General features: G+C 43.3%; 1 protein-coding gene across 1 annotated transcript in view; it reads right to left on the bottom strand.

Moving 5' to 3' along the window:
• Window positions 1-3133, bottom strand: part of ANAPC1 (anaphase promoting complex subunit 1) — a 184893-nt gene extending 181760 nt beyond the window's left edge. Inside the window, exons 1-2 of the mRNA XM_049857673.1 lie at window positions 2881-3133; window positions 663-899 (exon numbers count right to left, since the gene is read on the bottom strand). Of these exons, the coding sequence (XP_049713630.1) occupies window positions 663-875 (213 nt within the window). The 5' untranslated portion in view covers window positions 876-899; window positions 2881-3133. The remainder of the gene's footprint in view (window positions 1-662; window positions 900-2880) is intronic.
• Window positions 3134-13465: the final 10332 nt, after the last annotated feature.

Here is a 13465-nt window from a genome sequence, read left to right on the forward strand (position 1 = left end):
AAAGTCTTACTAAGCATACAGGAGGGTGATAAAGGGGCAGTGAGGTGCGTATGTGAATTGCCAGGAGTTTATGCACAACGCAAATTTCTCTGCTTCGCAACATACATACATCTTGCCTTGTCTAACTGGAAGAGAGTGAGTTTTATATTCAGACTTCCCCTCCCTGAGATTTTGGTATTCCCCAATGGGACATATGAAAATGGAGTAAGGTGACAGGGGTTATGATTTTCTGACACACTTATTTTACATTTCCCTACTTAAGAACTACTGCTCTACCTACTGACATGATATTTCTTCTCTCCTCTAAAAACATGTAGGTCTTTTTCATCAGGGGCTATTTCTAAACCTCTCCCAACTCATCCCCAAATAACATGAGATCCAGTCAGTACAAACTAAGTAAAAAGAGATTTTAAATGGTGCACAATCACAGTAAAGAGCTTGATTCTCATCATAAAATCACAGTGAGTTACATATGACAAAATAAGTAGCCATGACACTGATACAATAAAGTCATTATCTTAGCCTTGATGGAAATGGCCAAGTTTTAACCACCACCCTAGAAGTAACATTATACTCATTTCTCAGTTGCAATTTAAGGGGAGCCTTAAATTACAATTATATTACATCACTCTACAAAAATATGATGGGAAAATTAATGGAACCTTCTGTTTCTCGTGGATTGTGACCTCCTGAAGGGATCCCACCAAGCCAGCAGCACCATCAGAGGACCATAGCTCAGAGGCTGGCTGCAGCTGGCGAAGCTGAAGGTTCAAAGCATTGGGATGGTGCTTGCAGTGGTCTCGACCAAAAGGGACAAATTCCTGCAAATCCCTGGCTGCAATCATCGTTGCCCTTTCTTCATAGACGTTCGACATGGGTTCCAAATATCAACATTATTTCTGTAGGAATTCAAACACATTCTGGTGAGCTTCTAGAGTCAAAATCAGACTAAAAATACCATAAGAGTTTACAGTCATCAATCTTTTGATGAGTATCAAATAATTCCATTTTGTTGTCGGTATATAAGTAATCCTGACATCAAAGGGCATTCCAGATCTGACTCTCACAGGTAGATGTCACGTTAGTCACACACTAGCTGAAAAATAAACCTACCACTGTAGGAAACCATTGAGTCAAGACAAGCACTCATGTCCCACAGCTACCCCATAACGTTTCTATACTTCACACAGAAGGTATGAAAACACATTGTACTTTATGGTCCCACGACTGCATGGCTTCTCAACATTCAAGGTCATTTCTGCTCAGATACTGGAGTCTAATTCAAAAAGCACACCTAAAGGCTTGATGGCATTTGGAATGAGATAAAACATATTACTCTAATTCATCAGAGGTTGAACTACTGCTTTCAGTTAACCAATCCACAAAAGATCTAATAAGCTATCAAAATGTCATCAGTAGTTTTGACACCCCAATTCCACCTAAATCTATAACTACACCCCACTTACTGGTCCAAACCCAGGGAACCAAGGCATACGTAACTCTACCCATGAAACAGAAGGCTTATATCTGACTTAACAGCAGATTTAAGAGTCCTAGCTTTTAATTAGCAAAATTTATTGCAGTTTATTAGATTTACTGGCAGATTTGAATGAGCTGTGGGTCAAGACGTGCCCCTCTACCTCCCAAATATTTCTACATAAGTAACTGACAACTGGTAAAATTCTGACACTGCATAACATGGCATACGAGGTGGATTTCGGTTCTGTCTGCAACAGGACTGCCTTAAAAATGGATCTCATGGCATCATATTTAGGCTGCAATCCTCAAACACAAACGTCAAGGCAAACATCCAATGTCAGCACCGTAGACAACTTTTAGAAAGCACATTTTAAAACAGTGCTCACAAGTAAGAGGATTTCATTAGATTTGGCTGAGACTTCTCATCTCAGGTCTTTTTGGCATCAGTTGTTTGTTTTCTGTGCTGCACAAACACCTCAAAGCCTGTGCAGTTCCTTTAGAGTGGTTAAGTTACTCCACTGTGAATTAAAAGGTAGTCCTGAGATTACTGTACAGTGCAAAACACAACCCAAGTTCGTTTCTTCTCTACTGCTAGAAATCAGTACTGAGAACAAAGTCACTTCAACTTTGGACATAACTAAAATAACGCTTTATAAAACTTACAATAACAAAATTCAGCTGGTCTTCCTATACCCTGTTCCAAAGGATAACCGATATAAAAGAACTTGTGACTTTATCCAAGTTCGTGTAATTTTGTAACGTTATTCTCTTTTCACTGCAGGGAAAACTCTAGAATTACTTTCCCAGTACATTACTTTCGTTCTGAGATTATGAACACAAATTTAATACTTTCACAGTACCCCGAACTTTTATAAATGTGTTTTTACTTGACTTAGTGGCAACACAAAAAGCTATACAGAAACGTACTATGTTAAATTAATATGACAAAAATCAAAATTTTTCCTACATGAGATTAAAAGATCATCCTGAAAAGGGAGCAGAGGGCTGGCCTAACAATGAGTTTGTGACCAATTTCTCCCCCTAAAAGTCTAACAGAACCTAACGTAAGACTGAACGGTGTGCACACAACGATCCCTGGCTTGAGTCTCAGCAAAAAGACAAAGCTTCTCGGCCCCTCTGGCAGGCGACTAAGGCAGCGGGCTAAGAACCCAGGCCTCAGAGAATCCGCTCAGAGGGATTGGGCTTCATCGAGAGACTGGTTAGCGAGGAGGAGACCGGGAAGGCGCACCCAAAAAGTACAGCCCTCAAGGCCGTCGGAGCCCACCACCCGCCTCCCAGCCCTCTGGTCAGCAGGCACCGGCCGGCATCGGGGCGGGGATGAGGGTCCCGGGGCGCGCGGCGGGAGGTGGACCGCTGGGCTCCGCAGCCCCGCACCCGCACCTGTGTGACTCGGGACGCGTCAGGCGCGGCGAGCCTCGGCTGCTCCCCGGAGGCGCGGGGGCCGGAGGGGCCTGAGGACAGCGGCGGGGTCGGTCACGGTGACTCCTCAGCCTTCGTTGATTCTCATCCCTCTCTCTCCCCTACTCCGGAGGCAAAAGGGGCTGCAGTACCAGGCGCGACAGCTAACAGCAGGCTGACGTGCCGGCGAGCAGCTCCGGAAGCTGTTTAAATTGACACGACCATCTTGACTTTCCCGTCTTCCCTCGCGCCGGGGCGGTTCGGGCACCGCGGGAGGCGCGCGGCGCCCGGCGGCCTTGGCGCCTGCGCAGTTGCCTGAAGAACACGAAGACCTTACCTCCAACCGCCTTAAGAGGCAGCACTGAGTCCCGAAGCGGGAGCGACTCCAAGAATCTACGTGTGATGGCACCCTCCTGACGCAGATCTTCTCTAGATCATGTCACTACGAGCTTGAACTGCCACCTGACTCTGAGTTATGAGATTTTCTGGCTGCTTTTGCTTCTGCCTCCTTGGCCCCAAATGGAGGTACGTGCCTCCAGGCTCTGGGGCCCTGCTCATCTTCGTTCTACGTGAGTGAATCTGCACCACAAGGCATCCAGACTCCTTGAAAAGTTGGTGAAAGGTATGAAGGCTCTAACAAAAAACGTGCAATTTCAGAGGTTCACAGGTGATTCAGAGACCCAGGTTAAGAACTCCAGCCTTACCCCCCCTCCCTGTCTGGGTTCAACTGTACAATATCACATTTATGGAAACCAGAAACTTTCTTGAGCTCTAATCCCAATTAGGAGCCAGGGTGGCACGAGCGGTTTGCAATGCGTTGCTAACCTAAGGTTGGTGGTTGGAACCATGGAAGCGCCATGAAAGAAAGGCCTGAGGATCTCCTTCTGTAAAGATTACAGACAAGAAAACCCTGTGGAGGAGTTCTACTCTGTAATGCATAGAGTTCCCATGAGTCAGTCTGACTTTACAGCAGCTAACAACAACAATCCCGTATTGCCAAGTTAAAACTATTGACAGGCCTCTTAGTGCTTAGGAATAAACTTCAAATGCTTACCCAGAAATGTAAAGTTGGCTAAAACTTTATGACTTCGCTAAAAGCATCTACTGGGATTCCCCAAACACACCTTGCACTTCATGGCCTTACTCTCTGTATTCATTGCCATGCCTTACTTAGCATGTCACCCTTCAGGGTTCAGCTCAAGTGTCTCTTCTCAGGAGGCTTCACACCAACAGGAAGGAGCCTTTCGTTTCTCAGAACTTTGGGCACAACTGCCTTTCACCAGTCATTTACCTGAAATCAAAATACCACCAGACTTTCCTGGCTCGACGATAAAATGAGGTCAAGTTAACAATCATATCCCAAATGCCCTCTCTTATCCTTTATGTATTTCCCCCCACAGGGTCCCTACCTTCCTTCTCCACCAGGTCTTTCTGGTAGAACCTGCACCAGGACACACCTCAGATGCATCTCAGAGTCTCTTATTGCCACCATCCTCCAGATCCTCAGCCTCTTGTCCACCTCAGCTGCCACCATGGCCTGCCCCAAAGGCCACCCATGGTTGCACTAGTCCTGTCAGCCCCACTACCAGGCACTCGCCACAGAGGACAAAGCCCTCTCCGTTGGCTGCTGCTGTGAAGCCAGGACAATGCGTGGCACTCCCTAAAACTCAACTATGGCTTCTCCTGCCTCCCCCACAGGGAATGGCAGCTGCCTTATGAAAGGGCCAGAAGACATAACCTAAAGTATAGGGAGTAATTTGTGATCAAGGCAAATGTCCATCAATAGGAACAAGCAGGAAGGAGCCAGATGTATAAAATCCCTTTTCTTCCTCCCTCCTGTGAACTACTCTAAGGCCTGGTTTTTCTGCATACCTGTCAGGACATGTCCTGTGCGGCAGAGTGGCGCACCTGCCAGGCAGTCTGCTGAGGCTTTGGCGTCCCATGAAGCAGAATCCAGTGCATTACTTCTCAAGCTCCCCTGCCTCATTTTCCCATTTCATTCATTCTCTTCGGTCTAGAGATTGAACCACCCACATGAAGCATCAGCACTAATCATTCTTGCCTCTGGCTCCCTTTTCTAAGGAATTCAGGCAGTACAGTCCACAAAGAGTGTTTTTATACTGCTAATTATCCAGCTGTGAAGTAGAGTCACTGAAAGGATTTACCCAGCTTTTTCCCTTGCCTGTTCAAGTTATCTTGCCTGCTCAAGAAATTTTCTTAAGGGGCCTCCCTGAGGCCTTACCTGATGATGTCCACTGTGAGGACACCAGGGTCTACACCGATAGCTCCCCTCCAGTACTCCCAGAGACCACCAGTCAGTCCTTTGGGGCTAGAACATTGCTGTGTTCCCTGCAGAACAGCAGAACTGGCCCCACTGCTCCTTGCAACACTCATGGTCAGACATCGGTCTAACAGCGTTGTCACTAACAGCATTACTTGGACTCATGATCTGACAGTTTCTTAAGTAAGCAAATCCTTCTGCTTCTGCCACTAACCCCTCTGCTCATGGGGCTCGAACCATAAATCCAGGAGTTTCCTAGGCCAGACAGCCAACTCACTGCACTTTAACTGTGGCTTCCAAATAAACTACCTTAAAAATCCATTGCCATCAAGTTGATTCCAATTCATAATGACCCTAATGCACAGAGTGGAACTGCCTCATAGGGTTTCTAAGGCTACAGCCTTTACAGAAGCAGATTGCCACATATTTCTTCAGTGGAGCAGCTGGTGAGTTCAAACAGCTGACCTTTTGGTTGGCAGCTGAGTTCTTTAACCACTGCACTACCAGGCCTCCTCAAATTACCTTAAGAGTTCCTGAAATTACATTTTGGATACAAAGGACCCAAAAGTCAGGGTACAAAGGAAAGGGAAAATAATAGAGTTCACTGCCAGTTCATTTATATGGTAAGTGGGTTAACAACCATATTTTATGAATATATTCAATTTTCTAGTATATGATTCACAAAACTTGAAGTCAACTGAAGCATACTGTCTTAGTCATCTAGTGCTGCTGTAACAGAAATATCACAAGTGGATGGCTTTAACAAAGAGAAGTTTATTCTCTCACAGTCCAGTAGGCCAGAAGTCTGAATTCAGGATGCCAACTCCAGGGGAAAGCTTTCTCTCTCTGTCGGCCCTGGAGGAAAGTCCTTGTGATGCATCAGTCTTCCCTTGGACTGGGAGCATCTCAGCACAGGAATGTCAGATCCAAAGGAAGCGGTCAGCTCCCGGGACTGCTGTCTTGGTGGCTTGAGGTCCCCAACTCTCTGCTTGCTTCCCTTTCTTTTTATCTCTTGAGAGATTAAAGGTGGTGCAGGCCACACCCCAGGGAAACTCCCTTGACTTTGGATCAGGGAGGTGACCTGAGTAAGGGTGGTGTTACAATCCCACCCTAATCCTCTCAACATAAAATTACAGTCCCAAAATGGAGGACAACCACACAATACTGGGAATCATGGCCTAACCAAATCGATACACACATTTTTGGGGGGACATAACTCAATCCATGACACATACTAAAAAACAGTTGTCACAGGTATACCCAGTATTATAAAATAGATCTCTTCTGTTGGTGTAAACACCCCCGATAATTAGCAAAACTCCACATATATAATTGCTATGCAAAAAAAACAATAAAATCCCTATTTCTAAATTTTAATCAATTTTTTGCAAAATATAAGACTGTATTATTATCATTTGCTGCATAATAATAGTAGCAGAAACTTTATGGCTTAAAACAACACACATTTTTTATGTCACCATTTCTGTGGGTCAGGAGTCCAAGCATGGCCTAGCTCAGTCCTCTGCTTAAAGTCTCAACAGATTGCACGCAATGAGTTGGCTGGGGTTTTGTGTCCTTTGAGGCTTACTCAGAATTCAGTTCCTTGTGGTTGTAAGACTGAGGGCCTCAAATTTTTGCTGTCAGCCAGAGGCCACCTCAGCTCCTAGAGGCCACTCACAGTTCCTTGCCATGTGGAGCTCCCCAACATGGCCGTTTATTTCTGAGGGTCTGCTAGCAAGATGTAAGTCACGGTCTTATATAATCTAATCACAGGAGTGACATTCCATCCCCTTGGAGGGTTAGAAGCAAGTTACACTTGAGGGAAGGAGATTACACAAGGAAGCAGGTACCATTGGGTACCATCTCAGAAGCTGCCTAGTATAGTCTCTAATATCTATCTGATAAGTAAGTTTAAGGCCTTAAACTACCCTTTTTAGCCAAGGGAGTGAAACGTGGGATGTGTGGAGCCCCTTTATACAAGGGCTTTTCCTCGCCTCTGAGCCCTCGCAGCTGTCTCCACTCAGACCTTCTGAAACAGATAAGGTTAACTGTGCTGGTGGAACAAACTAGCTTTTAAAAGATTACCATCCAAAATTTGGGTAAACAGGAACCCACCCTGTCAACATGAGATAAGATTGAGGCAGTAGTGAAGTACTATCTAGTCCCCTTCTCCTTTGCAGGCTCCACACGCACAGAGGAGCAGAGTGTGACTGCTCTTTGACCTTCCTTAGCTCTCCAAAGATGGCGATGTAGTGCCGAAGATCAAGTGTGCTTGTGCTATATCCCATAATAAGTGAGCCAAAGGCTGCCGAGAGGACTCCATCTTGAATATCAGCGGGTTCCATCTTAGATTCCAGATGCACACAACCTAATTAATATACACTGCCATTCTGAGAAGTACCCGCCTCTTGAAAGAAGCCCACTAAATATTCATTACTCTGTTGTCTCCACCGAACCCATACGAGTCCTAGTCTTGCTTCCCTTTTCGAGTCAGTGTTTTGGAAAAGGCTTAGATACTCACCAACTCCTTTCGCTTGACTCAAGCAAAATAAAGCTTGCTGTAGATAAAGTTTGTCTTTCACTTGTATTCTTACTCGGGAAAAGACAAGGACCCTTTTTGTCAGATTGGCGATTGGTAAGACTTCCACTCCAGGCCTTGTACAAGGTCCTGTAGTTGTCTCTCCACGAGACCAGCACACACCCCATGGCTCACCTTATCTTACCCTCTACATCTTAACAATCTCATAGTCTTGGAAACTACCCAAAGGACTTTTAATAAAGCAAGATTTTGTGGTTTTTTAACTACTGCAGAAGAGAAAAAAAAAATTTTTTTTTTCTCTTCTGCAGTAGTTAAAAAACCACAAAGAGATACAGGCAAAAGAGGTTGCTTCTCAAACCCCTGAAATATTTTATTTTTATAGGGTTGGAGAAAAAGGACCCAAAGTCAGGGGGAAAAGGAAAGGGAAAAAAATACAGAGGTCACTACAAGTTCATTTATATAGTAAGTGGGTTAACAACCATATTTTATGAATAGATTCAATTTTCCAATGCATGATTCACAAAACTTGAAATCTCAACTGAAGCATACCAAAAAACCAGTTGTCCTTGAGTCGATTCCAACTCATGGCAACCCCACATGTATCAGAGTACAACTGTACTCCGTAGGGTTTTCAGTGGCAGATTTTATGGAAGTAGATCACTGGGGCTTTAATCCGGGGAGCCTCTGGGTGAACTCAAACCTGCAACCTTTCAGTTAGTAGCCAAGCAAGTTTGCACCATCCAAGGTCTCCCAACTCAAGCATAGGGATTAGGATTTATATTTGGAGTAGGGTAACTAACCATTCTGGTTTTCCTAAGTGTGAGGGGTTTTCCAGGATACAGGACTTGCAGTTTTAAAACCACACAGTCCCAGGCAAACTGGGACAGTTGGCCACTATAATTTTTGTTTGTTTTCATTTTTTAGTTTATAACATGGGTTTATTTTATTTTATTTTGTTGTTATTGAGAATATCCACAGCAAAACATACACCAATTTAACAGTTTCTACGTATACAATTCAGTGACATTGATCACATTCTTCAAGTTGTACAATCCTTCTAACCCTGCTTTTCTGAGTTGTTCCTCCCATGTTAGCATAAACTCACTGCCCCCCTAAGTTTCCCATCTAATCCTTTTGACATACTATTGTCAGTTTGATCCCTTATAGATAGCTCTTAAAAAAGCACAGTACTCGAGGCAGGCATTTCTTAGTAGTTAAACAAAACTATTGTTTGATTTTAAAAAGACTTCAGGGGATATTTTTTGGTTTAAAGTACAAAGATTACCTTAGGGCAATAGTTTCAGGGGTTGGTCACTATAATTTGAAGCAAAAAAAGCAGGCTCTATATATCTGAACAAACCTTTACCTCCTGGGGCTTTTGGTTTTGGGACAGTTAAAGGGAAATGAACCCCACACATATAAAACACAATGTCATCTCAGTTTCAAACTTCTGCCTAGCCTGGCTGGTCCAGCTTCATGTTTCATGAGGTATTTGTGAAAACATTTTCAGGATCAGGAACAATTGACAGCATTGCATTGAACAAATAAGAAGTCTAGAAATCTAGGAAGTTGAGAGTTTTTATTCATTTAATCAAAGCTTATTTTAGTTTAAGGTGGAATTTTACACTTCCAATTTTCTATTTTCCCTTCTCAAAAAGTAAGCTTACAATATTTTGATTGCATAATTTAAATGCTATCTTTTCATAGAAGACTTCCCTGACCACACTATTTAAACTAGGCAACCCCAAGTTCCACTCTATGATACAGTTGACTTCCTTTACAGCACTTTTAACAAACTGTACTTATTCTATTTCTTTATTGGTTACTTGTTTCTTGACTTCCCTGTTGAAAATAAATGCCATCTTTCTCATGACTGTAGCCACAGCACCTTCCATACAGCCTGGTGTATAAAAGGTGAGCAATTTTTTTTTTAAATGAATGAATAAACGAATGACTGAGTAATAAAACCAGGTTTTGATGAAGCTAATACTGAACACTCTAAGACACTGTCAGTGAGAATATAATTGGCACACTGCTGTGGCAGTTAGATGCAAAGATACATGGGTCAGGATTTTTACCTCACGGGAAAAAATGGAAACGACCTGTTTATTCAACAACAGGGTACTTCTAGGAGAAAATAATAATTAAACAGATTGTTCTTTCCAAAAACGACACTGAAAGGACAGTTGTTGTTGTTAGTTGCCATCCAGTCAGTTCCAACTCAAAGCAACCCCACATACAACAGAACAAAACACTGCCTGGTCCTGCACCATCCTCACAATCATTGTTATGTTTGAGCCCATTGTTGCAGCCACTGTGTTAATCATCTTGGTGAAGGTCTTCCTCTTTTTCATTGACCCTGTACTTTACCAGGCATGATGTCCTTCCCCATGGACTTTTTTTAAGGATGAGTGCATGGGAAAGGAAACAACAGCTTTTTTTAGCTGTAAATTTTTGTAGCTATAAAGCAGATAAAAACCTGTTGCCATCGAGTTGATTCTGACTCATAGTGACCCTATAGGACAGAGTAGAACTGCCCCATAGAGTATCCAAGGACCACCTGGTGGATTCGAACTGCCCACCTTTTGATTAGCAGCTGTAGCACTTAACCAACATGCCACGCAACCAGGGTTTAACATAACAGTCACTTAAGAAAACTGAATATCAATGGAGGAAAGGCCATAAGACCCCAAAAGTTTCAGGAATTGGTGGCATTAGGTACCCCTAGATATATGGGTGTAGATGCAGGGGTGAGATGGTTCCAGATGAGAAGGTTATCTTGAGAGTCAATTTGAGAAGGAATTAGATCTCCCCCATGCTCACCCAACATGGTTAAACAACTGCCCCTGTCCCACCAGGGCAAAATCCTGAAGAGGGAGAAACAAAGAGTCTCTGGTTTGGGAACACTAAACACAGTGAAAATGGTTGATACCATAGTGAAAATAAAGAAATGTCACATACTGGGTGTTAACATGCACATATCCATGCCAACCTCTACTCCAACTCTCCCACACTCATCCAGAACTCAGCAGCTGGTCTCTACTCCCCAGCCAGGAGAATGGGAGTCTTCTGTGCAGAATCTGACTATGCCAAGAAGAAAAATTTTAAGGCACTGATATCAGGAGTTCTGAAACCAATGACTCTCACTGTCAACAAGTCTATCCATGAATTTATAGTTTCCAGTCAGCCTTTCAGCTCTCTACTCTTAAATACAAACAGTGTAGTAGTTTGCAAAAATCCTTTGCAAAATCTAGACTAATAAACAACATCATGATAAATGGAGAAAAAACTACAAGTTGTCAATGATTTCATTGTACTTGGATCAGCAATCAACATCCATCGAAACAGCAGTCAAGAAATTGAAGGATGTACTGCACTGAGCAAATCTGCTAAAAAAGGCACTTTAAAGTTTTTTGAAAAGCAAAGATGTCACTTTGATGACTAAGGTGCACGATCTTTTTAATCAAATTGTACACATGTGAAATTTGGATAATGAAAAAAGACAGAAGAATTGATACATTCGAACTGTGGTGTTGGTGCAGAATATTGAATATACTGTGGGCTGCCAAAAGAATGAACAAATCAGTCTCAGAAGAAATACAAGCAGAATGCTCCTTAGAAACGAGAGTGGCAAGACTCACTTTGGACATGTAATCAGGAAAAACCAATCGCTATAAAAGAACATGCTGTTTGTTAAAGTAGAGGGTAAGCAAAAACGAGGAGAACCCTCAATGAGATGGATTGACACAATAGCTACAACGGACTCGAACAAGCCAACCATGGTGAACATGGCCCAGGACTAGGCAGTGTTGCATTCTGTTATACATAAAGTAGCCGTGAGTTGGAGCTTACTCAATGGCAACTAGCAGACAAGTTTTAAAGACGGCTGCGAATTCTTTTGCACTACTCTTGAGAAGTGAGTCTGATCCACTTCCCCTTGAGTCTGAGCTGGCTTTAGTATTTCACATTTAACCAATGGAATGCAGTGAAAGTGATGTTGCCTGACTTTTGAGGCAAGATCAAAAGGCTTTATAGCTTCTGTCTTGTTAGCAGAAACTTCACTCTTGTTGACATCGTGTAAGAGACTGAGAACTCTAAGACTACCATGCCGTGATGAAGCTCAGGCCACTTAAAAAGGCCACATGGAGATGCTCTGGTTGACAATTCCGTCTGAGTCAGCCCCATCTAGGCACCAGATATGTTAGTGAAGAAGTCTCCAGATGATTCTGACCCCCAGCTATCCGAGTCTTCCCAGCTGAGGCTCCAGACATTATGGAGCAAAGACAAGTCATTCCAGCTGTATTCTGGAAGATTCTTGACCCACAAAATTCATGAACATAGTAACAAGGTGGTTTTTTTGTTTGTTTTTGTTGTGCTTTAAGTGAAAGTTTAAAATTCACAACAGTTTCTAAGACAGAAACTTAAACACACATTGTTATGTGACCCTAGTTTCTCTCCCTATAATGTGACAGCACATTCCTCCTCTCCACACTCTATTTCCTGTGTCCATTCAGCCAGCTGTCCCCCTCTGCCTTCTCATCTCGCCTCCAGACAGGAACTGTCTACTTAGTCTCGTGTCTACTTGAGCTAAGAAGCACAGTCCTCACCAGTATCATTTTAGGTCTTATAGGCCAATCTAATCTTTGTCTGAAGAGTTGACTTTGGGAATGATTTCAGTTTTGGGTTAACAGAGGGTCCAGGGGCCATGTCTTCTGGGGTCCCTCCAGTATCAGTCAGACCATTAAGTTTGGGCTTTTTGCTAGAATTTGAGTTCTGCACCCCATTTTTCTCCTTCACCATCAGGGATTCTCTGTTGTGCTCCCTGTCAGGGCAGTCATTTGTGGTAGCTGTGTTACCAGTCGCCAATCTGACACAAACAGTCCTTGTCTTTTCCCGAGTAAGAATACACACAAAAGGCAAACTATCTTCAGCAAGCTTTATTTTCCCTGAGCCAAGCAAAAGGTGTCAGCGGGGGACTAATCCTCTCCAAAAGACTGACTCGAAAAGAGAAGCAAGGCTAGGGCTTATATGGGTTCAGTGAAGATAACAGTGTAATGAATATTTAGTGGGTGTCTTTCAAGGGGCAGGTACATCTCAGAATGGCTGTGCATGCTAATTATGTTGCATGTGCATCTGGAATCCAAGATGGAACTCACTGATATTCAAGATGAAGTCCTCTCAGCAGCCCTTGGAATCGCTTATTCTGGGATATAGCAAGCACACTGATCTTTGGCACTATATTGCCATCTTCAGAGGGCTAAGGAAGGTTAAACAGTGGTCACAATTTGTTCTTCTGCACATGTGGAGTCTGTAAAGGGGGAAGGAACTAGAAAAACACTAAGAGGGAGATAGTAATCCACTGTTTGTTTCAACCTTATCTCATGTTGACAGGGTGTGGTTCCTGTTTACCCAACTTCTAGATGGTAATCTTTTAACAGCCCTTTTGTTTCTCTCGCACATGTAACCCTATCTGTCTCAGCCAGGCATCATCTAGATCTTCTGGTCTCAGGCTGATGGAATCCATGGTTTATGTAGCTCTTTCTGTCTCTTGGGTTCATATTTTCCAAGTATCTTTGGTGTTCTTCATTCTCCTTTGCTTCAAGCAGATTGGGACCGATTGATCCATCTTAGATGGCCGCTTGTTAGCATTTAAGACCGCAGACACCACTCACCAGAGTGGGATGCAGAACGTTTTCTTAATGAACTTGGTTATGCCAATTGATCTAGACATTCCCTGAAACCATGGT

This window comes from Elephas maximus, chromosome 17 (assembly GCF_024166365.1).
Source record: "Elephas maximus indicus isolate mEleMax1 chromosome 17, mEleMax1 primary haplotype, whole genome shotgun sequence".
Taxonomy (NCBI): Eukaryota; Metazoa; Chordata; class Mammalia; order Proboscidea; family Elephantidae; genus Elephas; species Elephas maximus.